Genomic DNA, 24760 nt, shown 5'->3' on the forward strand with positions numbered 1-24760 from the left:
AGATCTCAGCTATTCAAAGGATCGCAAAAACTACAAAAAATACTTCGCCAAGGCCATATCAAGTGGGAAAGACCCAAGCACATTCCACGAATGGAATCCCGTTTCCATGAATTCTGCAAAACGGATAGTTCCTCTTTGTGGAATGCGTCTAATTCTTGGGATTGTGTGCAGTATCGTCGAGTGAGTGCCTTGAGTTTTTTAGCATTCTGGTTGAGTTGCTGACCTTCTAACTCCAAATCCATTGGCTATGAACATTGTCACGAATTTTTCGGTTGTTGCCCGATTTTCAAAGGTTTGAACTTTTTGAAGCTTTGTACGTTTCTACGAAATGTATATTTTCAGAATTTCCCGATATGACCACACCCCCTTTCCATAAATACATACACAGACGATTTATTAAAGAACCTTAAATTCAAATTAATAGTAGTCATATACATACATACAAGCATTTGTTAGAAGCCTGTATTCAATAAAAACTTCAAATTGCATAAAAAATATTGGTGTTTTTAGGCCTTCGATACCCAAAAACTCCCACAAACCAGCGACCCTTTAGTTACATGTCCTATAGATCGTCATAATGTGGAGGCACTGTAATCAATACACATAAATAGTGAAATTCCTCGTCCAGCTTTACCTTTATAAATTAATAAAAAATTTCCATTCATAAATCCATACTCACACGTTTCCATGGACATCAGTGATCCCCGACGAGACGAGATACGCGAATATGACGGTAGTAAGAGCGACAGGAGGGATGACACGGAGTGTGACCTCATCCTGGAGAAAAATCTAGGGCCTTGGACTCCTTCTACAAACTTCCCAGACCCGATGCATATTTCCTCCTCTCCTTCTATTTTTTCTAAGGAGTTGGTAAAATCCACATCAAACTGCAATTAATGCAGCACAAAAATATTATGGGCTCCCTTTTTAATTTATCTCCCTTATAAAATTCCATAATCAAGTTTCCGATTGAATTTCGCATATTTACACTTTCAATAATAATTAGGGACAAAATTATCGACGGTCTTCGTACTATGTGGCCCTTTCTAAGGTAATAATTACCGTTAGGGTTGTTAATATGTCATTTGTCAAGACATGTCGACATATAAAGAATGTCATAAATGTCATGTATTTCGCCACTACGACGTTGACGGACATTTACGACATGACACTGACACATCTGAGAGGACATGGCATTTACTCCTTGACATGACATATTGACAACCCTAATTACATGGTCATGCCCATCTGCTGATAAATTATTACCGTACCGGATATATGTACCTGCATGGTGCGTAGCTATATATATCCGGGATCGGTATTAGAAATATATTTTTTTCCATTAGACCGTTGCCAATTTGAAGTTAGCATCCGTGTATTCTTTTGTTACCCTTTCGTGATAAATTATCACCGACACGACAGGGCCACATAGTAGATCCGACAAAAAACATTTATATCCAGTGTAACCAACTACATAATCCCCACTCTGTTACTAACCTTCAAAAAATGCTGGATTTTTAACCCGCTCTCTCTCCCTTGACTATACGTCGCCAACAACATTCCCCCCTTCCCCGCCGTCTTATTCTTTGGGTCGAGCAACTTCCCGCTAAATCTCAGCCTGAATCCGGTCACCTGCTTGGACTCGGATTTCGACTCGATCACAGACTCCTCGACGACCACCCCACCCATTGAAACCCTTTGCACGACGGAGACCCCACATTCCACGGAAAGTTCGAAATTCTCGACAAATTCGAGCTCCACACTGAAAACGACTTCCTCTTTAATCCAAAGCCGGTAAAATTTCTGGGGTGAGGTGCAAAACGCGGTAACCTTTTTACCGATAAAAGTCCCACGCAAAGTTTCACCCTCGTTCTGAAACGAGATCAAATTATGCCCACGAAATCTTTCCAGTGGTTTTCTGTCGAGTTCTATGTAGCCATTTTCCGTGCGGAGGTAGGCCACTAAAAAGTACTCGATCCGAACAGGGGGTCCTTCCAGGCTGGCGGGGAATTGGTGAGTTGCAGGGAGTCGGAGTTCGAACGGAAACGAGGCTGGATTTCGTACCAGGAAGAGAGGAGTCTTATTTTTGGGGTCGAGTTCCTTTTTAATTCCTGCAAGATTAATGTATGATTAACCATTTAGACTGTAACGAAGACAATAGTCGTTTTATAAGAAATAGTTTAATTCTAGACTAAGACAAAAGTTGTCCTGAAAAATCGTGGTCATGGCGCGGAAGGAAGACAATTGTCGTTTCTAGGAGGTCATTGATTTTCACCATTTTCTCTCCGCGACCTCAAATTTGTTGCAATTTTGAGGGATTATCTTCTATGCCATCACAACGCTAAATTTGAAGATTTTCTTCCCGAAAATTTTTATATTTCCCGATACAACGCAATGTTAAATTTTTAATTTTTCAATTCTTCGAGTGTTATTAAAACTCCTGAATTTCTCCTCCCGCGCCATGACCACACACATTGTTTTGTGCACAAATTGTTTCTGCATAAATTTTTATATTCAGAAAATCCAGGTAATTCTCTGCATAAACCCAGGCCAAAGTGCGGTATAAAATCCCTTAAATTGTACACCAATTGGTGGACAATTTTTTATGAAATTTTTTTCCAGAGCCTTTAAAGAACCCATTTATTGGTTACAAATAGTATACTTTTTACCACTTTCTTCCCCAGATACCACCGTAAAGATCCTTGATTTGCAAATAAGTTGGGGATGTTCGTCCGGCACAAGCTCCGACAAAGGGGTGCGACATGTTTTCCCACTTTTATTTGTAGTTGTGAGGTGACCCTGTAGTTCTAGTACGAGTGCTGTCAAGGAACATATTTATATGTATAGTAAGTAAGATTTTTTCAATCACACATAAATACAGATTGGCTCAGAAATATTGCTACAAGGAAATAAATTCTTCATCTAAACACGTACCAGATAGAATATTTTTTCTAGAACTATTTATGATTTGCTAAAAAAAATATTACGCCTTTCGTACATATTTCAACGAATTGAAAATAATAAACCGTCGTTAACGCATGTAAGAAAGTAGCTTCAGACGAGTTCCCCCAAATACTCCCACGACATCTGGGGAGTACTTAATTTCATAGTATCTCATTTATAGATGCAATTTTCATAAAAATCTCAGCTTGCCCCGACCACTCCCCCTGGGTGCGACACGGTTCGGGGTCACTTAACTTCTCTCCATTTCATTCATAGTTTCAAGTTTTGTAAAAATCTCATTTTGCCCCGACCACGCCCCCTGACCCTGGGAGGGGGGGGGGTGGTCCGTTTGACCCAAAAATTTGATAGGATCCTCCCCCAGGGGGTCCGATGTATGGTGGCGCAAATCGATTTCGATTATCTCTATCCGCACTTACGTTACAGACGGACAAAGGCTTCGCATAAAGTAGCTTAAGCTACTTATTTAATAATTCCTTTCTTACAATACGTCATCCCCACTCTGTTGTAAACCCATGTTTAACAAATTCTTACCATAATAATGCCAATTGTCGGCCTTGTTGGTGTCAATTTTACAAATCTTGTGTCCAATTTTCTGCGTTATTTTCAATTTTCCGCAAACCTCGTTCCGTCTCCGACCCCAGGGGAGGTCAATTTCTGCCATAATAAATTCCAAATTACTTTCCCTGTTGCCGTACGCCGCAATTGACAAACCCATCCCTCCACCCACACACGCTCCCATGGCGAACATTGCAAATACTTTTACAATTTTTTCTGTACGTTGTACATGAATACTAAAGACAACGTAAAATCAGAAAAGAAATATTTTCAGACTGAACTAGAGGAACTCTGCTTCCCATATGTTTATTTCATGCCACAAATTCCTAGCAAGTCTATGTATGTATTTATGTACCTATGTATAGAGATGAGCGTAAAGGCTGCCGAGCTTTCACTTCGGTACCCGGGTAGAATCTGGTAAGAGAGCATTCGTAAATTAATAATAGAAACTTGGATATGGAGTCCATATCCAAACCGTAGTAACGTTAGAAGTAGCTCACCCTGTAATAATGATTTGGTTTTAACTTGCCCCAAACGTGCAGAAGAATGCAACAAAATAGATACATAATTATTATGCAATTATGCACCAATGGTACAGAAAAATCCAACAAAGCAGATCAATAATTTGTATGCAATATTGCGCCAATGGTTAAAATCAAGTAAAGCTACATCCATAGTCCGTGATCGTTAACATACAGACGGGCTTGGAGGGCTTGGAGTACGTACTCCGGCCTCCGGAGGCCGGAGTACGCAACTTTTTCTGAAGGCCGGAGTACGCGAGGTTTGCCGGAGGCCGGAGTACGTAGAGGCTGGAGTACGCAAAATATCCGATCTATGCTGAACAAGGTGGTAATCTAGTTAAGAAATCTTTCGTTCCTTGTCAAAATTTCCTGCACGGGCTTGTACGCACTGCCCCTGCTGGATCGCGGTACGGGTCATCTTCGTGAGAAAAATGTCAGACTTTCCACCGTGGAGAAAAATTTATTAGCAAAAATAGTCAGATATTTGCTCTACGGAGGTCAATAAGATGCCATCAGCATGGTGTGAATGGAAGCAAGTTGGCCGAAGCTCTGTTTGTCCCCGCAAAGAGTAAAAGCTAAAGCCAAGAAATATTGTCTTAAATACAGCCAACAGTTAAACCCTTGGACCCAGAACACTTGGGGAACCAACACTTGACATTCCAACAAAACTCTGCTCCTTGTCCGAAAATTGTCCAAAAATAGCTTCGAGACTTCTAACTTATAGCTCTATCTAATATTTACTTTGTGATTTACCACCACAAATGCTTGTACGGGAACTCGCTACCCCACTGTGTACAAATTATGTAGCAACTAACCTCATGCTTCACTAATTCACACCTGTGCTGAAAACCCCTTCCACACGTGGCGCACGTGAAGGTTTTCTTCGTCGTGTGAGAAACAATATGTCGATTTAAGTTTCCCTTGGCCTTAAATTCCCTGCTGCAAAGGGTACACCGAAATCGGATTGGATTTGGGGCATGGTCCACGTTGAAATGATTCAAGGCGGCTGGCTTGGTCTTAAATGCTTTGTGACAGCCCGTATATTTGCAGGGGAAGCGTGGTCCCTGTGTCGTACTGTGAACAACGTCTACATGTCTTTTTAAATTTGCCGCCATTTTAAATTCCCTATGACAAATTGGACATCCATGTTTTTCGCGGGTGCCGTGGCTCACCTGAACGTGGACCTTCAGTACTAACTGATTTTTTAAGACTTTCTTGCAAATCTGCAAACACGTACATAGGTGGGAGTTATTACAGTGTTAATATTTCAGACTTAAAATGGAGGTCTCCCAACGTGTGCTTACAGATTTCGTTAATCGATCACAAATATAATTAGTTTGAAATATCCTAATGGAACTACCTGCCAATGAGCAAGTTTGGCGGAGATATTTGCGCAAAAAGAGGAGAAGAAGCACCCCAAGACTGGTAAATTTTTCATGTTGCAAATTTTGCTGCGCATTTTTCCTGTTTGGATGCTGCATCCTTAGATGCGTTATGAAATCCCTTAGAAACGTTAAAAATAGCTGATCAACTTTTAAAGAACCAATATTCGTTGACAACCTTATGAAATTCTTAGCGAACGTATACAAAGCCCTTAATCAATCAATCTATATTATAGGCTGGAAATGTTTGTTTGCAACGAAAGCGAAAGTAATTTTCCGTGACGGAAGTAAAAATGGAGAAAACTTCACTTCCCTCGCCAACAGGTATTTCTAGCTAATTATATAGTAAAAAATAATTGGCTGGAATTATGAGCAATCCGACTTAATTTTCGCGAAAATCAAATAATAAACTCTAGCCCGGCGAAGACGGGCTTATACACTAGTTATGAATATGATAAACAATTTCCAAATTTGGCTAAGCCTGTTATAATACCGTTTCTGAATTATATTTGCTGTTGATTTATTCTGGAATTACAGGGTGTCCCATTTATCCGTGTGAAGGTTTGAGACATCCGTGCTCACTGGCGGGTAAATAAAATTCAAACTTGAAGAAAAAATTCGGGTAGACCAACTCAAAAAGTAGTTTTCCGAATTTTTTTGCAAACTTATTTTAAAAAGTGCGACCACTGTGCTCACATAAAGTAGAGGTACTAGTGAAAGACTTTTCCAGCAGATTTTCCACCGGAATGGTTATGAAACAGAGCTTAAATTATATTCCAATGAAATAAATTTGCACTTAATTTATAAAATAGGGCATGGTAGACATATTCAAATTCAACCCAATAGTCTAACATCATTTTCACCTTCGAAAAACCACCCCCTACTAAACTGCTAAGCTGAAAATTCGGTTAGGCGATTTAACCCACTAAGAAAACACCTAATCTCAATGCATAAAATGCATTGAATAAAATGGTCCAACAGTTAAATTGCAGTAAATCAACTATGTACAGACTAATTAAAACTGATTTTGGAAATATTAGAACAAAAATAACCTATGTAGGTTTTCTCATTCAAAAACCACAAACTTTTCTGCGCTTACTTCCAAGAAAACTCAGCAGTGCGCAATTTTGGTCCTGCGGTCGTAAAATATCAAGACAACCCTGGGTGATAATCAGACATTGACCGATTGGTTTATTTCCGGTTTTTCATCGTAGAGAGGGAATTTGTATATTCGACGATTTAAGAATTTTTACTCATTTTGGAACGCTTAAAATAATGAGTGGAGGAAAAACACCGTAGAAAAGTGCCTGGAAGTATTTCTATCGGGTAAAAAGTGAAGCATTCTTCAAATTAAGAACAATGGCCGTCATATCGAGCAAGTAACGCCTTTAAAAAAGTCTCCCTTGTGGGGAATAAAAATTGTCCAACCCTTCCACGAATAAATGGGACACCCTCTGTATAATTTAGATGGATATTTGTACATTGCTCCGATTATGTTCTGCCTTTCTTTAATTCGTTTAATATATTTTTGAAAAATTGTAAATGTGGCCCGTCTATAAGGCGGGTTTATAAGCTAGTATATAAATAACAGCATGATACTAATAGGTAAAAGGCTTTCAAATACTCATGCCATCTGGCGAAAAGACACCAAAACTGTATAAAAACGGCAAAAGGGAATTTATAAAGGCAAAAAGGCATCACAACTTGCAAAAAGACAGCCTTTTTGTGCACACTGAATTTAAGTGCCAAATAAAAATTATAATTTGCCCGTATTTTTGCCCGGGAAATTTCGCGAGCGCCAAAGGCGCGAGCGGCTTAGGAAACTTTTGATTTTGTCCCCCCGGCAAAAATCATATTCCGCCGCGCCTGTGGATGCAAATATCTCCACTGAACTTGCGCATGGGCATATGGTGCCATTTGCAAGTTTCACACTAATTATACTTGTGATCGATTAACGAAATCTGTGAGCACACGTTGGGAGACCTCCATTGTGAGTACCGTTATCATTTGGCAAGACAACTTACGTCACACTTAACGGAAGAATCTGTCTCGTGACATACGAGATGAAGCTTTAAACGCCATCCCGTTTTGAAAATTTTAAAGCAGTGAGGACACTCTCCTCGCGGTAGACGTCGTATTGGTGCCATCAGTAATTAATAATTTTCTTGGAAAATGCAGACTGGTAGAATTCACTGAAACAAAGTAAAGAAATAAGATTTTGTCAGATACTATTTATTTTCCCACATGAAAAATTTAAGGGATTTCGTGCAGAAATTTGGCTGGGTTTTATGCAGAGAATTGGCTAGATTTAATGCAGACAAATTTATGCGGAAACAATTCGCGCACAAAATATGCAGAATTGTGCTAAACCTTTCTGCAGAATATATGTATGTACCTTTCAGATGCAGTTAAATGTTTTATGCAGAATCGTTTATACTTTTCCTGCATAAACCAATATTTAGGCCAATTGTGTAGAATTATGTCAAATTCGACATACGATTCCCTTAAATATTAAATTTCCTATTTAATTTGTAAATTTTCAACTTGTCAAAATTTCTGCATTCACAAGTCTCTCAAACTCTTAAGAAATATCAGTAAGGAATTTTTCACAATATCAAAAACTATCTATGATATTTCGAATTTCTTACCTGTAACTGATTTGCTCTTAAAATTTTCATAATAGCTTTATGTACACCCGCCGCTTGCTTTACAAATATAGGACACGTCTTTGAATCGAATTTACTTAACAAATATAAATGAAATTAGTTCATAATTGTATTTCAAAATTGATACCAAATTCGTCAAATAACCAAGACCACCTTGCGCAAGGTAGAACACGTTATTAGTAAATATGGATAAAAATAAGTTGGGTCAAACTTTCAGGCATAAATACCTTCAGCTGCGTAGAACACTTAAGGCTATATTTAGGGGTGACGAATTCCTAAAAAAATAAGGGTTTCCTATCTCCGTCCGGTTTATTTTACCGTGATTAAAGGGATCATCCATAAATTACGTTATCGTTTTAGTGGGAGGATGGTTTTGGTCTTCCTATCTTTCCCATGTTAAAATTCCCTATCTCATAATTGATGATCTTATGGTCGCACTTCCGCTCCAGCGGAAGTGCGACCAGTGAAGGAGAGAAAGTGAAAGAGAGAAAGTTTACAAAAGATTAAAATGAAAAAAAGTTTCTTCCGCACCCTAGCGTGCGGATGGGAGACCAGTGAAATAAAAGCTCCACCAGGAGAAAAAGTTTTCTCTCCGAGCAGCTGCTGCTACAAGGAGCTTGCTCATTAACTAATGTAAGCCATGCACGTTATTCACTACTACTAATATCAACTTAAATGCAACGTGCAATTTGCAAAGAAAATATTCACATTTGAGAGGAGATTATTTTAAAAATAAATACTTGCAAAAGTGTGTGTGTGTGTGTGTGTGTGTTTGTGTGATGAAGGGTCATACAGGATGGAGATTGATATCAATAAATTGTAACAACAGCACCAAAGATAGGATGATAAATGAAGGTTTTATTTTCTGGTAAGTGTGTAGGTTACATGAAATATATGTACATATGAAAATACGCATGTTTCATTGCAAAATATTTGCAAAATTAAGCTTGGTATGCTTAGTTCATTAATTATTTTAGATTTTAGTTATGATTTTCATTATTATTTTTTCTTTCTTTTCAAGTTACATATTCCGTCTTACTGCAACATTGTCTTACAGCGGAAAGTGAAAGTAACTCGACCAAGAGAGAAAAGTTTCTTCCACTAGTAGCTCCAACAAGGAGCTCGCCCACCAACTAATGCAAGCATGTTCTTCAGGTACAGTTCAATATAGGAGACATTTTATGTAACAAATATTAACATTTTTGAGGACATTTATTTCAGTTATTACATTAAATATTTGGATTAAGTTTGTGCGTGTGTTTTATTTATTGAATCAAGGGTCGTGCAGGAAGGATGGTGAAATTTTAACATTAGCTGCGAAGATATTTAAGTTTAAGTAAATTTTACTTAGTTTATATTGAATATAGTAAAAATTGCTCGTTTTTATTTTCCAGAGGAGCCATATCCTTTGGCTCCACGCCGAGAAGCAACAGGTGCTGTGGTGGTAATAATTTCATCAAACGTAGACTTCTTCAACGGTCCATTATGGAGTTTTATAATCAAGAACTGAGCAACACGATCCCCAAGTTCAACTTGATATGGAAGTTTCCCATGGTTGATTAGCATAACCCCCAAAGTTCCTTCAAAATCTTCATCGACCACGCCCCCCATGACGTCAATTTTATGCCGCAACGCTAACCCAGACCTTGGTTTAATCAAACCAACATGGCCCAACGGTAATTTAACTTGAATCCCAATATCCATCAATATCATTTCCCCTGCTTTAAGCAACGCTCCGGATTGACAGTACAAATCATAACCAGCAGATTGAGGGTGCAACTTTGTTGGAAATTTACTTTCAAAGGTCTTCCTAATAAAGTGGACCGTTCTATAGTCATCTAGAAGGTTAATATTTATACATTTTTTATTTAAACTTCAATTATTAGTCAAACTATTATAATTATTGACTTATTTTTATATATTTGAAATATGTAGGAAATCAATTACTACATTCAATCCATATAATGAGGAGATACCATCAAAACGGGATACCAAAAATTGTCAGGTAAAAGAAAGCTTTCTTTGGCTTGGAAAATCGAAGTCATAGCTACGTTACATGATTTAACAAATTTTAATTTTCTTTGGAGTGTTATAGGCAAGAAGTGAAAAAACTGTGTATGTCCCATTATATAATCGTTATTTGAAATAATTATAAGATCTTCCGAATTTTTATAGACGCCCTGATTAGAATCTACTTCCTCTGACCAACCAACTTGTTCAGCTTAAGAGAGGTAAAGAAAAAATAGATTTCAGTTTAATTTTGAAAGGATTTATGGGATCCAGGTAGTATAATCAGGGTCTGTGTCAATCTTTGTTTGCAGGGTATCGCAAGCTGCAACCAACGATTGAAAATATTTAAACGACAGGTTTGCCCCTGTGGTTTGATTCTTTCTGATGCAGACATAAGCCTGCCCATTTTTTCTCCAAGTTTGGAGTTTTAGCCAAAACCCCTGACCTCGCTGGCCCTCCCAATGGACAATATTTTGTCCACTAGGATCGTCACTCCTTTCCCCTTCGGGAGCAAAATTAAGCGAAATAGGACCTTTGTAAGATGATGAAGGCACATATGCTTCATATGCTCCGGAGCTGATGATGATGAGCTTGCAGGAGGAATCGTAGTACGAGCAACAGGAACAAGCGCCGTTGAAGGAACAGGAACAGCAGAAGGCGGAACACTCTTGACTCGACCTCTCTTCTCCGCTGGGGACTTTTCTGCAATTAATAGAAATAAAAATTTAAAGCTTATGATTACAACAAATTTCCCTATTAACATTTTAAAATAATTATTGACATCTTACCCTTTTCAGTCATCTTCCTCTTGTTAGCGGCGGCAGCAGCCTTGACTGTCTTCTCTTCAGGACCAGTGTAGAACAGGCTTAACGGGTTTCGACGAGCGGCATCTAGCTCCTTCTTGGAAGCAGCGTCAACCTTCTTCGCATCAGCTGCATTCTCCCTTGCTTCCCGTCGTCGTTTCTGCTCCGTATATAAATCAACTTTTTTCAGTTTAACAACTGGCTCCAGTTTCTTTGATTTGGTTGCAGGTTCTTTGCGCTTTGACTTAGGCACTGCATACAAATCATCCACGAGGTTCAGCCCTCATAGTAGAAACAATTTACAATTAAATTAAAAATGAACAATAAGTATATGACCTAATAAATCAAAATAAAATATCTTACGCTTTTGCGAATGTTCATTTGCAGGAACAAAATCAGGATCCTCCTCTGGCTCAGACGGAGAATCCTCGTCCTCTTCGTCTTCATCCTCCTCCTCATCAGTGAAAGGTCCGCTTGGTTCCTCCTCATCATCGTCTACGACGAATCCAGCGTCAAAGACTTCAGGTTGTCGGCGGTGAGAAAGAAGAAAAGCTCGTGCGTCCACAGACTCTCGACTTCCTGGCTTAGCCTCCTCTAAGATTTTTCGTGCTCTTGCCACTGCGTTTATCCCTGCTAAGATTTACGTAAATATTGGAATTTATTTAAGTTTATATTTTATCAACATTTGAAAGTTTTCCTAAAGCTTGTTTAGTTTCTTAAAATTATTTTATTTGTGTTTTAGGAAAACTTACCCTGAGACATTTTGGAGTTTTAAAGTTTTTATTTCTTCTTTGGAAATCCTTTGCACGTAATGTTGAAACATTGACTAACTTGCTCATTACTTTGCCAATTGTTTTTATAGTCTTAGTAATTTACAAAAAAAAAATTCCAAAATAAGTACATACCGTAAAAATGTAATAACTCCCTAGGGGTTACTAATTCAATTATTTACAAAATACGGTTAATAGTGGTAAGTGGTAATTAATATTTTTTACAGTATTGGAGTTGAAGTGATGGTATGTTTTATTATATGTAAACACATTCCTGGTATTAAGATAATGACGTCACGCCGAGATATAAAAAAGATGTTGTCATACATATTTTCTCACAAGCATTTTTAGAATACACACTTCTTGACTTTGATTTTGGAAATTTTTGAAAGTTATTTTTTATTTATTTACTATTTTTAAATTTCCAAGTTTAAATTTATACAATTAATTCTCAAAATTTGTTTTTTTTCTCAGTGCTTAGTGTATGAGTACTTCATTCGGAGCAACCTAATAATAGAGAGAGATTTACATCACAAAGAAAATGGTGAGATCACTTAGACAAGAATGTGTATAAACTGTTGATAGTTACTGAGATTGTTGTTTTATTTTGGCAGGCTCCTCGTATTAAGACGACAACATTCCAATGCTTGAAATGTTTTAGGAGATTCTTAAATCGTCAGCATTTTGCGTCACATTTACTAAGGCACCGAGATGAAAACAAGAGAAAATTGTGTCAATATTGTACCATGTCATTCAAGTCGTCTAAATTGTTAGAAGTACATATGAATACTTATCATAGATGTGAATATTGTGACTTCTGAGCCAACATTTTTGATCTTATAGAGCACAATGAAGCTCATGAAAGAGGAGTTATAAAATCCATGAAATTTGATCAAAGAGGAAGAGGGCTACGACTGAATGCTTTCCCTTTCTCTGAAATTGAAGCCTTTAAAGGCTTTATGAAAACCTACAGATTTAGAAATACACATGAGGATAATAATATTATTTCTGTTAGAGATTTTTTTAATAGATTTAAGTTTAAAATTAATCAGATTCTATTTCACAATGTTTCAATTTATAATAGCATTAAGTTTCAAATAACGCTTTTGTGTAAATTTAAACGTATGCATCCAAGCGTGGATGAAGAAGAGGTAGAATTCATGGAAACAACAGAACAATATTTTAATTCTTCTCTTAAAATTATCCTCAGTCCCCTCTACATTAGTAGAATCTTTTGTGACATGGTTAATGAAATCGATAATAATGTGGAAATCTTCGAACAAAATGGCAGTGGTTGGATATTAGATGAAGTGAAAGGCTGTGATATACGAACAGCTCAGTTTGAAATATTAAAGGGTGGATGTTCGTGCATCATTCCCAGCCATCTGAAAAATAAGAATGCCATTGTGAATCCCGATAATAAGGAAAATGATTGCTTTGTTTCAGCTTTTCTGATCTGCATGCACGGAGATTCAGTAGATAACAGGCATCGTGGAAGAATATCTCAATATGAAAAATTTAAAACTCACTACGATTTCTCTTCGTTAAAGTTTCCAACATCGGATGCTTTTAAGCAACATGGGCATTACATGTCTATCCTGAATTTTTCTCGCCTAATCAACAGACAGGGACATCATCGAAAATTTGTTTGCTACAATTGTTTGAATACTTTCGGAGATGAAAAGCGTCTTGATTCACATCAGCAGTTGTGTTTTGAGTTTAAAACTCAAAAGGTTTCTGTTCCTTCAGTCGTTGATGGAAAAATTCCATTCTGCTCTTTTGAGAGTAAAAAACTTAGTAATAAACTAAAGTGTAACTTTGTGATGTATGGAGATTTTGAAGCAATGCTCACAGACGATAATACCAGTACGACCTCAATAGATAAACACAAAATTTCAGGATATAATCTTGCAGTAATTGGCCCAAATAAGAAACTGGTTCATATATCGAAATATCGTGGTCCAAATAGCATTGACAAATTTATAGATGAAGTGAATCTACAAGCTAGCTTTTGCATACAAAGGAACAAAATCCATATCGCTATGAAACAACTTTCTCTAGAGGAAGAATATGATTTTTCTATGGCAGATTCCTGCCACATTTGTGAGCATGATTTTGATCACCAATCTATAAAAGTTCGAGATCATGATCACAATACTGGATTATTTAGAGGAGCTGCTCATAGAGAATGTAATGCTTCGTATATTCAAAAAGTCAAAATCCCTGTACTTATGCATAGTTTTAGAAATTATGACTCTCACCTGCTGTTAAGTTCAGCAACGAAATTTGGTTCTGGGAATACGTTCGTTATCTCTCAAAACTCTGAAAAATTTATAGGCATTATTTGTGATAAGTTCATGTTCATAGATTCTTTCATGCATCTGCCCAAATCTTTAGATACTCTTGTAACAAACCTTCATGCAAAACCCGAAGGCTTTGATGACAAGTTTGGTATAATGATACAACATTTTTCAAAAGAACGGGCTGTAAAACTCTCAAGGAAAGGTGTCTATCCATATTCTTATTTCAGTTCTTGGGATAAATTTAAGGAAACCAAATTTCCCGATATTTCAGAGTTTTATAACACCCTCACTTGTGAAGGGATTTCACAAGAGGATTATGATTTTGGTAAGTCAGTGTTTGAAACCGAATGCACTGACCTGGGTTCGTACCACGACATATATTTAACAACAGATGTACTTCTGTTGGCATGCGTTTTTGAAAGCTACAGGGATATGGCAATTTCTAACTTTAAGCTTGACCCTTGTCACTATTTTAGTCTCCCAGGCTTCAGCTGGGATGCTGCTCTTCTGAGTACAAAAGTTAAGCTAGAACTTGTTACTGATCAAGACATGTACAATACTATAGAGTCTGGCATTAGAGGAGGAGTATCTATGATATCTCATAGATATTCTGTAGCTTACAACAAGTATATGGAAGATTATGAAGAAGGAGTCAAGGAAGACTCTTTTCTTCTTTATATTGATAAAAACAACTTGTACGGTGAGGCGCTTCAGCAGCCTTTGCCTGTTTCTGATTTTCAATGAGAAAGTCAAGAGTTCATTGATAATTTAAGTATAGATGATATTTTGGCATGGGGTGATGAGGATGAAATCGGTAGAATTTTGGTTGTCAATTTAGAATATCCCTGTGAGCTCCACCTGTTGAGCGAGCACAACGAATATTCACTAGCTCCGGAGAAAATTACAATTTCCATGAATCAACTCTCGAAGCATCAGCGGGAGCTTTTAACTTCCTATAACATTAAATATTCAGAAAAGCAGAAAAAATTAGTTCCTCATTTAGGATCTAGAAAAATGTATCCAGTGCATTATAGAAGTCTCAAATATTATTTGGAGAAGGGAATGGTATTAACAAAGATTCATAAGATAATTAAATTTGTTCAAAGGCCCTGGCTTAAAGATTTTGTAAACCTTTGTTGTGATTTACGACGAAAAGCTACAAACAAATCTGAGCAAGACTTTTTCAATCTAATAGTTAACGCAATTTTTGGACGTAGCATGATGAATGTTAGGAATCAGCAATATGTATATATAGTTAACAGCAAAATATTATTCCAGGCTTTCGAACTTCAGAAAATTTGAGATTCTTTCTCCAAACTTGGTACTTGTTTTCATGAGTAAACCTAGTATTGTATTGGATAAGCCAATATATACAGCGTTTTCGGTTTTAGATCTCAGCAAGTTGTTTATGCAGGTTTGGCATTATGACAGGATCAAAAAATGGTATGGAATTAAAGCCAGGTTCCTTTTTACAGATACGGACAGCTTAGCCTATCAAATTAAAACCGCTGATCTTTATGCTGATTTAAGACTGGTGAAAAATGATTTTGACTTTAGTGATTTTGACCACACTCATCCACTTTATTCTACAGAAAATAAAAAAGTGATTGGTAAAATGAAGGACGAGAGTAACGGAAAAATCATGTATAGTTTTGTGGGTGTTTCTCCAAAAATGTATTCCTTTGCAGGCAAGAATATCCATAAGATTGCTATGAAAGGAGTCAAACAATCTTTAGTACGAAAACATGTAACTCATAAAGCTTTTATGGAGACTTTGTTTGAGCAAACAAAATATATGTGCAGAATGAATTTGATTCGTTCAAAGAATCATAAACTAACAACTGCAAATTATACAAAAGTAGCTTTGCATAGTTTTGATTCGAAACGTTTTATTTTACCCGATGGAATTAGTACACTTGCTCACAATCATTTTTTGATTCCTACGTACAACAAGTAAAATATTTAAAATTAACAAATTAATTATTGTACAGTTTAAACATAACAATAAAATGATTACAATTACAAATATATAAATAATAAATAAAATATGTACAGTTTAAGGTTTGAAAACTTTTGTTATTCCCTTAATTTGGCATCTACAAATAGGACATAGGTCTTGGGTGGTAGAGCATGGAAAGCAGGAGCAAATGTGACAACATGGAGTGAACATGTAATTAGGTTCTTCGAGTTTACACACCGAACACAGAAATGTTTCCATCAGGCTATGAAGGAGTGTAAGAGTAGCATTTTCTTGATTTTCACCATTCTCATCCTTTGACGAATTTATTTGTTTGCATAGACTCTGTAATAAAAAAATAATAAAACAATAAAATAATTATTTTGATAAAACTGAAAATATATAAAAGCATTACAAAATTACATTATATTTTTGGTAAGTATAACTTTGGTCTAAATCCTTCGATAAAATAGTCTGCAATTTAGGTTTGTGCAAAGAGAGGAATGGACAGTCACTTGAATGAATAGAGTGTTCAATCCAGGGATCATCACTTGGCAGCCAATTATGGATTATTATTCCACAATAATAACAAGAAAGCCGATCTCCATATCCAGTAGAGTAAAATCCTGCTTCACTAAAATTTTTGGGATTTTGCTTTTCCGGTCCAGTTTTTGAATGTTGCTAAACGATCACTATTTAGACACATATCTTTGTTATCAATATCGTATGGTTTATAGACCAGAGTTGGAAAAGTTTCATCTTGGAGAACCATGTTTAGTATTTAAAATAAATACGGAAAACCTTATCTGATTAGAACTGAATCGCATGAGCTCTGACACTACAATGAACATATCACTAATATGTCGTACTACTTTAGCATTGTTTATTAAATTATTAAAACAATTTTTTTACACAAACCAGACCTCAAAGTTAAGAAGGAATTTTTTTTGTTGTTGTTGTTATTCAAAAACGAATACCTCAGTCAAAAGCCATTCTATCATGTGGGAAACCATATGAAGTCTTCTGTCTTGATGTAACGTCCTTAGTGTTGCGAGGTCTGTGGGGAATTCCCGTTGGAGTACGATATGGGTCAAAGGTTTTATTCAGAGCATCATTTTGGTTTAACGGTTCCCATGCACTGAAGCTCGACAGCTTATGAGCACTGAGCGTAGCTGTTTGTTTTAGAGGAATAGAATCTAAGGTACCCATAAGATCATTTCTCACTACAGTTGAAAATAGAGCGGCAGGGACATTTAACATTTTACACACTCTCAGGAATCTGTTGATTCCGTTTGGGGATGTGGTCCATTTCAAATCTCTAATGGAGTAACTCATTAAATCCGAAATGTTAGAGTCAGGTTCAAACTCACTTCCCCAGAAAGTTACTCGTCCTGATTTATCCCATTTTATCATTTCAGGATGACACTTTAAAAACCCGAGCAAATTGTGAGCTTTATTCATTTGAGTGGTAGGAAATTCTTTCAGCATTTTTATATCTGATTCAGATAACGTGAATTTTTCAGGGGAACCAACTGGAGTAGACTCTGTGCTAGAAGGAGTTACAGGTGGAGGAGTTTCATAAGTGGAGATAGTATTACTTTTTCATATGGATGATTTATCTTCACCAGAAACCATTCTAACGGAAATAGGTTTATCTAAAATGTCTTTCAACTGATTATTTACACGTTTCATTAAACTACTGTACAATTGGACTTTAATATCCTCCGGAATTAAGGATCCCAAAACTGATGTAGCTTCCTGATCCTTGTCCGTAAAAAAGTGAGTTTTAGCATGCTCCATTGTGTTTGTCTTTTTTAGAAGCTGGGAATACTCGTCTTCACTAACAACTATCATTTTTTTCGACATTTTAATATTTAGTTTTTAAAACCCTAAGTGTGAACTAATCGCTCGTCCTGCTATTGCACCCAGAGCTGAAAGCACGGGTGTTATTAAGAATGGAAGAAAACCTCCTTTCTGTACTAAATGTTCCTTCTTGCTTTTATGTGATTTTGACTTTTTTGATAATTCCCTGATTTGATCTTTGTGTTTGTGTAATTTCTTTCTTGTTTCCTCGTCTACTTGAAAACGACCTTCTAATATATTTACAGCAATTTCACTTAGTGCTCGTATCTCGTCCGGGGATGCTTCCTGAATGATCTTCTTCCTCTTCAACCCCCTGCATGTCACAAGTTTCTTCAGAAACGAGAGGTTCCGATTTAGGCAGTGACTCATTTCTCATGTAGCTTGATAAATCATTGAGAATTTTTAATGCTTTAGCATGTGAGCATTGCGCGTTGTCAATATGGAATGAGAGCGGACATTCAATAGAATCTTGTATAGGCAGATTTTCAGAACAGTCCTCTGTATTTTTAACCAATAAATCCTCTGTGTTAATAACAGTCCAGTTAAATCCCAAATTCTTCAAAACGTTTGCCTTTTGTAGTCCTTTAGTGTATACTGTAGCATCATTTAAAGTAGACAAATACGCCAGAACACTATTAAACTTGTCCCGCCCAGCAAACCAGTAAATTTTATGAAGTTTATTTTCACAATACTTCACTATACGCTTTTCATGTACAGTAAGAGAGTTGAAATGACAGGGGGGTTTAATAAAGAAATGTTTCTGAAAAAAAGTGGGGTCTTCCGTACACTTAATATTACAAATTGTTATTTCTTTAAACACAAATCCTCTTGGAAGTAAAAATACCTCAAATTCAATAACGTACTTCATTTTGGTATGTACACGTATTTTGGCTCGTCTGAAAAAATTCCCTGGAGCACTCTGGTTCTGTCGTTACACTAAGGGTATAGATTGAGGAATAAGTACGAGTATGGTTGCTCAGTTGCTCTTTTATAGGCATCAGATAGAAAATTCGTATTATGTGGAAAAACTGTTTACCTAAATATTGTATTTGAGATGCGAACGTAGGAGACCTCATAATTACCATATAATGACAATTTAGTCGTATATCGCGTCCGAATTTTCCTTGAGGATATAGATTTTGTGTTAATAGAATTACTGATACTGAATTGTGATGAATTCCTCTTGTGAATAACGTTTGAATTTTTTCATTCGTGAGCACATCCTTCATTTGATCATCAATTATTAGCAAAGTTGGGTGTTTGTTACTAAATTCAGACATATCAAAATCCAATCCTTGTCTAAATTCAATCCGATTATTATGTTTAGCCATATCATCATAAGCAGGTTGATTTTCTGTGTAAGAAACAATTATCCGGCTTGGGCAAGGCTCAATTAATTGTGCATCATGAGTCAGTAATTTTTTAACAAACTCTGACTTTCCTGATTGAGAAACTCCGGAAATAATTAACGAGAAGGGATGTAAAAGCTTTAGAGAATGACCTTCAATTTCCATTCTGCTGTTTTCGAAAATGCAACGTTACTATGCACTGTCCTTTTTCAAACTGAAGTTCATCGCCAAATTCGTCACATAGAAGAATTTCAATTGTGTCAAATTCAAGTTGACTTAGTGGTAAATAATAAGGACGAAATTCGTGAGTCACGGCTTCATTTTTCTTTGAACTTACATTAACCATTCTTAGTAGGGGACAAAGACAGTCTCCTACAATTTGTCTTTTAATTATATCACTATATATAAAAATATGATATATTCCCCTAGATAGGTTGGGGGTGTTCGTTGCTATCCTACTAACGTCAAATCGACACGTATCGTCAAGGGTATATAAGTCAAACCCCAACATGTTAGCTAAACACACATTTATATAGAATGTTCCACAACCCTTTAAAAAATGTACTCTATTTGTTTCAGGGTTATATGCAAAACTTGCATAAACTTCGTCATTAAGTACTAAGCAGAGATTGATTTCTTCAACAAGTGACTGTACATGTTGGTATTGTTTATTTTTAACCATGCGATGACCAATATTGTTTTCTGGATCATTTGGAAATATTATTTTTCTTGCGTCATCTTGCTGAAACGTTTTCAAAGAATTTACGTAAGTAAACTCTGTAATAGCTACTTCATATTCGTTAGATATAAAATTCAAACGTTTTGGTAGTTTAGTTTTATATAACGACATCCTGTTATTAGGATAGTACCGTGGGCTAACATTAGAAGGTAGGTGTAGGTACAATGACATGATTTTTCGTTTATAAGTAAAGGGTACACCGAACTTTTCTTTACTTCCATTATTCAACTGCTTAGCGTACGAAGCTTCATACAGTTTTTATCCTTTTTCCAGGGCACTACTAATAGTCTAAAAAATGAAGCATGTTCATGTATTTCACCACGAACACTATCACTGTGTTAGAGAATCAAATTGGTAAAGGCATACCCGTGTTTAGAGGTTATAGACAGAAAGGAGGTGGTCTAGGAAGTATTCTGGGATTTATCGGTCGATATGGATTACCGCTCATTACCAAATATATTCTACCTCATGCAGCGCCTGCAATTATGAGTACAGTATCTGATATTACAAATGGTCAATCAATTAAAACAGCCCTAAAATCCAATGCTATTAAAATGGCTAAAAAGGTTGGAAAATCTATTCTTAAACCCCAAGCAGGAGCTGGATTAGGTTCTAGAAAACGAAAAGCTTTACTAGGTGCAACGTCAGAAGAGTGTAAGGTGTTGCACGAATCACATCACTCGTCCAACCCAAAGAAATCTAAAGCTTCATCCGTAAAATCGGGCAACAAGAGAAAAACACCAACTGCACCTAAGAAAAGAAGATCAATTTTTAGTAAACGGGATATATTTGGATAATGGCATTAATTAACGAATTCTCTCAACCGTCTATTAGGGGACAAGTAGAGTTATTTGGTCTTCCACCTACAGACACAACGGTTGAATCCAGTTTCTACGCAGAATATAAACCTGTTGTAAATATACAAGATAACGATGCAAAAATTGATTTTCGAATTACTGGAAATGCATCGCAATATCTTGACTTGTTTGACCATTTCTGTTATCTTAGAGTAAAAGTTGTTGCATCGGATGGAAAAGATTTACCAGCAGCAGCAGAGGTTAGTACTTCTAACTTATTTATGCATTCCCTGTTTTCGCAATGTGATGTTAGTATAAATAATCAACTTGTTTCAACCAGCAATAACTGTTACATGTACAAAGCTTATTTAGAAACAGTTTTGACATACGGAACTGATTACATAAATTCCCAAGCGACTTGTCCACTATTCTACAAAGACACTGATAATGGATCGCTGAAAGATACTAACACAGGCTACAAAAAAAGAAAGCAATGGATTCAAGCCTCGAAACCGGTGGAATTAATTGATAAATTAAAATTTGACCTTGCTTATCAACATCGATATATTTTGAATGACACAACAGTTACCATTAGCCTAGCCAGAGCTGTTGAAACGTTTTCCCTTTTGTGCGGGGCACTTGCTTCAGGTAGTCCCGCGATTAATCCCAAAGTAAAATTCCTTGATGCGAGTCTATTTGTTAGAAAACATGTTTTATATCCTAGTATTGTCTTGTCTCACCAAAAGTTACTTGAAGGAGGGCATAGTGCTCGATACCCCTTCAAAAAATCAGAAAATTTTTTTCAATTCCAAAATCGTCACAATCCTTTATCGAAGAAAATGTTTTCCTTGGTACAATCCCAACTAGAATTGTCATCTGTCTAATTCCGAGTAAGGGTTTTGTTGGGGACTATGACGTTAATCCTTATGTATTCCCCCATTACAATCTTAATTATATATCATTAAGTGTGAACAATGTTCCCTATCCTATTAAAGGTTTACAACTTGATTTTGACAGTGATATTAAGTTATTACCATATTATTTACTGTATTGTTCTCTTGGAACAGCAGGACAAGATCAAGGTTTGACTTTTGACAGAGAAGAATTTTGTAGTGGTCAGACATTTTTGGGATTTGACATTAATCAGTCTACTGGGTCAGATTCTGCACTACAGTTGGAAAAAAACGGATGTGTAAGAATCGAATTAAAATTTGCTAAGGCACTGCCTGAAGCGGTAAATTGTTTAGTTTATTCTGAACATTTTAAAATCTTGGAGATTGACAGATTTAGACAAATTTCTGTACAATAATGAATTCTTTACAACTTCGATATGCCTTAATCAACTCTATGAACCTTTTCATAGCTGTTTGTGCCAAAGATCAGTTAGATAGTATTAATTCAAAAACGTTTGCAATTATTAGTAATAACCAATCTTCAAACGAGGCAGGGATGCACTGGTTAGCTTTCTACAAAGAAACTGAATCGTCTGTTCTAGAATTTTTTGATAGCTTTGGAATGCCTTTAGGTTTTTATGGAAAAGAATTTGAAGATTTTGCATTAAGAAACGAGAAAAAGGTTAGACAGTCATCATCTCAATTTCAGTCAAATTCCAGCAATCTGTGTGGAGGGTATTGCTTATACTTCTTAATTAATCGAAACCGTGGCTTGTCCTACGATAAAATTTTAAATAAATTCAACTCAGAAAATACTCTTGTGAATGATAAAATAGTATCAAACTTTGTAAAAACAAACCTTTACTTTCCAAAATGTTCCAAATGTGGAATCGAATGTAGCGGAAAATGTGCAAATAGTCTCAGCGATATTTGTATTCAGAAAAATAGACCTTGCGTTCGGATATTTCAAACAATTCAATCATGAAAACAGACAAACTTTTGAAAGAAATCTACTTTAATCCAAAACATATTGGAAGTTTTGGTGGACCACATCGGTTATCTGCAGCAACGGGAGTATCCCTGAAGGATGCTGTAACTTTTCTACAGCATTATGAAACATATACAACAAACAAATCTGTGAAGCATAAATTTTTTAGACGTAAAATGACTTCCCACGAAGTTGATTATTGTTGGCAAGCTGATTTAATAGATATATCAAAATATTCAAGATTAAACAAGGGAACAAAATATTTATTAACAGTAATAGATACTCTAAGTAGATTTGCTTTTGTTAAACCTCTAAGAAAAAAAGATGGAAAATCAGTAACAGAGTCTTTCAAGGAATTAATCCTAAACTCAAATCGGAAACCAAAATTCATACAAACAGACGAAGGAAAAGAATTTTTTAACAAACAATTTTATAATTTATTAAAGGAACAAGACATAAAATTATTTCATAACCATTCGCCACTTAAAGTAGCAATGGTCGAAAGGTTTAATAGAACTCTGATGACGAGATTACAAAAAGTTTTCACATATAGAAAAACAAATGTGTATTATGATATTTTACAAGAAGTAGTAGATTCATATAATGAGAGCAAACACAGAATTATTGAATGTTCGCCTAGGTCTGTCAACAAGTATAATCAGATGGATGTTTGGTTTCAGAGTAATAAAGATGTTCTTATGATGAAGCATCAAAAACCGAAATTAAAATCAGGAGATTTTGTTAGAATTAAAATAAATAAAGCGCTTTTCAGGAAAGGCTATTCCCCTACTTTTACAGACAAGATTTACAAAATTAGCGAAGCTCATAACAGCAAATTCATATTCCATAATGGATAATTCAGGGGAAAAAGTGTTAGGAATTTTCTATCCTCAAGAACTATCTAAAGTGTTAACCTAAGCTATTTACATGCAAAATTATTTGAAAAATGAAAGCGGTCCCCATTTCCGCTGGTGCGGAAATGGGGACCGAGATTCATCACATAATGTTTACTTTGGGTGGGTGGTACTAAAATAGAGAATTTCTGATGACGTAACATATGGATGGCCCCAATAGTTCTGCCCTCGCCACCAATATCGTCATATCTTGACCCAAACCGATTTTTGCAAGTATTTATGTATATAAATTACTCCACTTTCTTCTGATAACTATACCTACATACATACATTTATGACACTACCGCCATGGCAATAAATTTGTAACAACAGGTAGTCAATTTATTACCATTTCTTGGTAATATTTTCCGTGTGCGGTCACTTAGCATAATCTCTTTCCCAAAATGGTTTCCATAACGGCTACTCATTTTGCAGACATTTGGAGATCTTGAAGATGTCTTTAAGACGTGTAAATCGTCATTAGCCGACTGGGTATTACATCGTTCTCTGTATGTAGTAGGATTTCATTAGTAATTAACACATGTATTTTCTCCATGCACGATGTTATAACTTATTATTAATAAAAAATGCTAACATCAGTCAGAAAATCTCTTGCACAATAGTTTTTTTCGTGTTTTTTTTGCAGTGTAGATAAGCACACGGCGTAAGAGTATGTATATCCAGTAGAAACAAATTTAAACAACTCAGCGACAAAAGACCAGATATGTGGATGTATAATCTATTAATTTATGCGGCATGGTATGGTACGCATGAAGAAGGTTAAGTGGGGGATATTTTATATTCAATCTGAATACTTACCTAACACTGATTCATTTGTTATTTAAGGCTGCTTACATTCAAACGAAGTGGCCGCAGAAGCACAGAGGCCCAGTGTCCCCTAGGGTTGTCTGTGAGACGAGAGGGACCTCCTCTCATCTCGTTTCCCTAGTATAGCTAAAATGAGTTACTGAAGGTTGAAACTCATTAGATCAGATGAGTTGAGACACGTTAGAATTTATGGGCCTCAAACACGTCTCGTCTCATCTGAGACCTCTCAGATGAGCTATGTAACTTAACGGCAATCTCATCTCATCCCATCGTCAACACTAGTGTAAACTGGTTAATAGCCATGCAGGGTAAAATTTTTTAGGGACTTTATATAGAGAATTTGCTGGATTTTATGTAGAAAAATTTATACCGAAACAATTTGTGTACAAAATATGCAGAATTATGCATAATTGTGCCAAATCTTTCTACAGAATTTACCTGTCAGAAGTTTTATGCAAAATAGTTCATACTTTTTCTGC

At 36.1% G+C, this 24760-nt stretch overlaps 2 protein-coding genes and 2 long non-coding RNA genes across 13 annotated transcripts; 2 read left to right on the forward strand and 2 right to left on the reverse strand.

Moving 5' to 3' along the window:
• Positions 1–377: 377 nt before the first annotated feature.
• LOC118437859 lies at positions 378–869 on the reverse strand. The gene is made up of 2 exons (XR_004836427.1): positions 680–869; positions 378–588 (listed from the first exon to the last, which is right to left on the reverse strand). It is a non-coding gene; the product is annotated as an uncharacterized LOC118437859 (long non-coding RNA).
• A 601-nt stretch (positions 870–1470) lies between these two features.
• On the reverse strand, positions 1471–3703 carry LOC118437756. Its single transcript, XM_035857085.1, has 3 exons — positions 3496–3703; positions 2670–2819; positions 1471–2111 (listed from the first exon to the last, which is right to left on the reverse strand). The coding sequence occupies exons 1-3, from the start codon at positions 3701–3703 to the stop codon at positions 1471–1473; spliced, it is 999 nt and encodes a 332-aa protein (XP_035712978.1).
• Positions 3704–8616: 4913 nt separating this feature from the next.
• LOC118437810 lies at positions 8617–11979 on the forward strand. Of its 10 annotated transcripts, none has more exons than XR_004836370.1 (9): positions 8617–8956; positions 9146–9243; positions 9367–9424; positions 9483–9764; positions 9836–9933; positions 10024–11068; positions 11130–11175; positions 11289–11545; positions 11644–11979. It is a non-coding gene; the product is annotated as an uncharacterized LOC118437810 (long non-coding RNA). The 10 variants fall into 10 exon arrangements; XR_004836377.1 differs by having other exon boundaries at positions 10024–10634; positions 10696–11068; positions 11289–11979; XR_004836378.1 differs by having other exon boundaries at positions 10024–10203; positions 10264–11068; positions 11289–11979.
• Positions 11980–12133: 154 nt separating this feature from the next.
• Positions 12134–15921, forward strand: LOC118437802. Its single transcript, XM_035857181.1, has 2 exons — positions 12134–12215; positions 12286–15921. The coding sequence occupies exon 2, from the start codon at positions 12553–12555 to the stop codon at positions 14716–14718; it is 2166 nt and encodes a 721-aa protein (XP_035713074.1). The 5' UTR covers positions 12134–12215; positions 12286–12552; the 3' UTR covers positions 14719–15921.
• The last annotated feature ends 8839 nt before the right edge of the window (positions 15922–24760 follow it).

Source organism: Folsomia candida, unplaced genomic scaffold (genome assembly GCF_002217175.1).
Source record: "Folsomia candida strain VU population unplaced genomic scaffold, ASM221717v1 Fcan01_Sc016, whole genome shotgun sequence".
Lineage (NCBI taxonomy): Eukaryota > Metazoa > Arthropoda > Collembola > Entomobryomorpha > Isotomidae > Folsomia > Folsomia candida.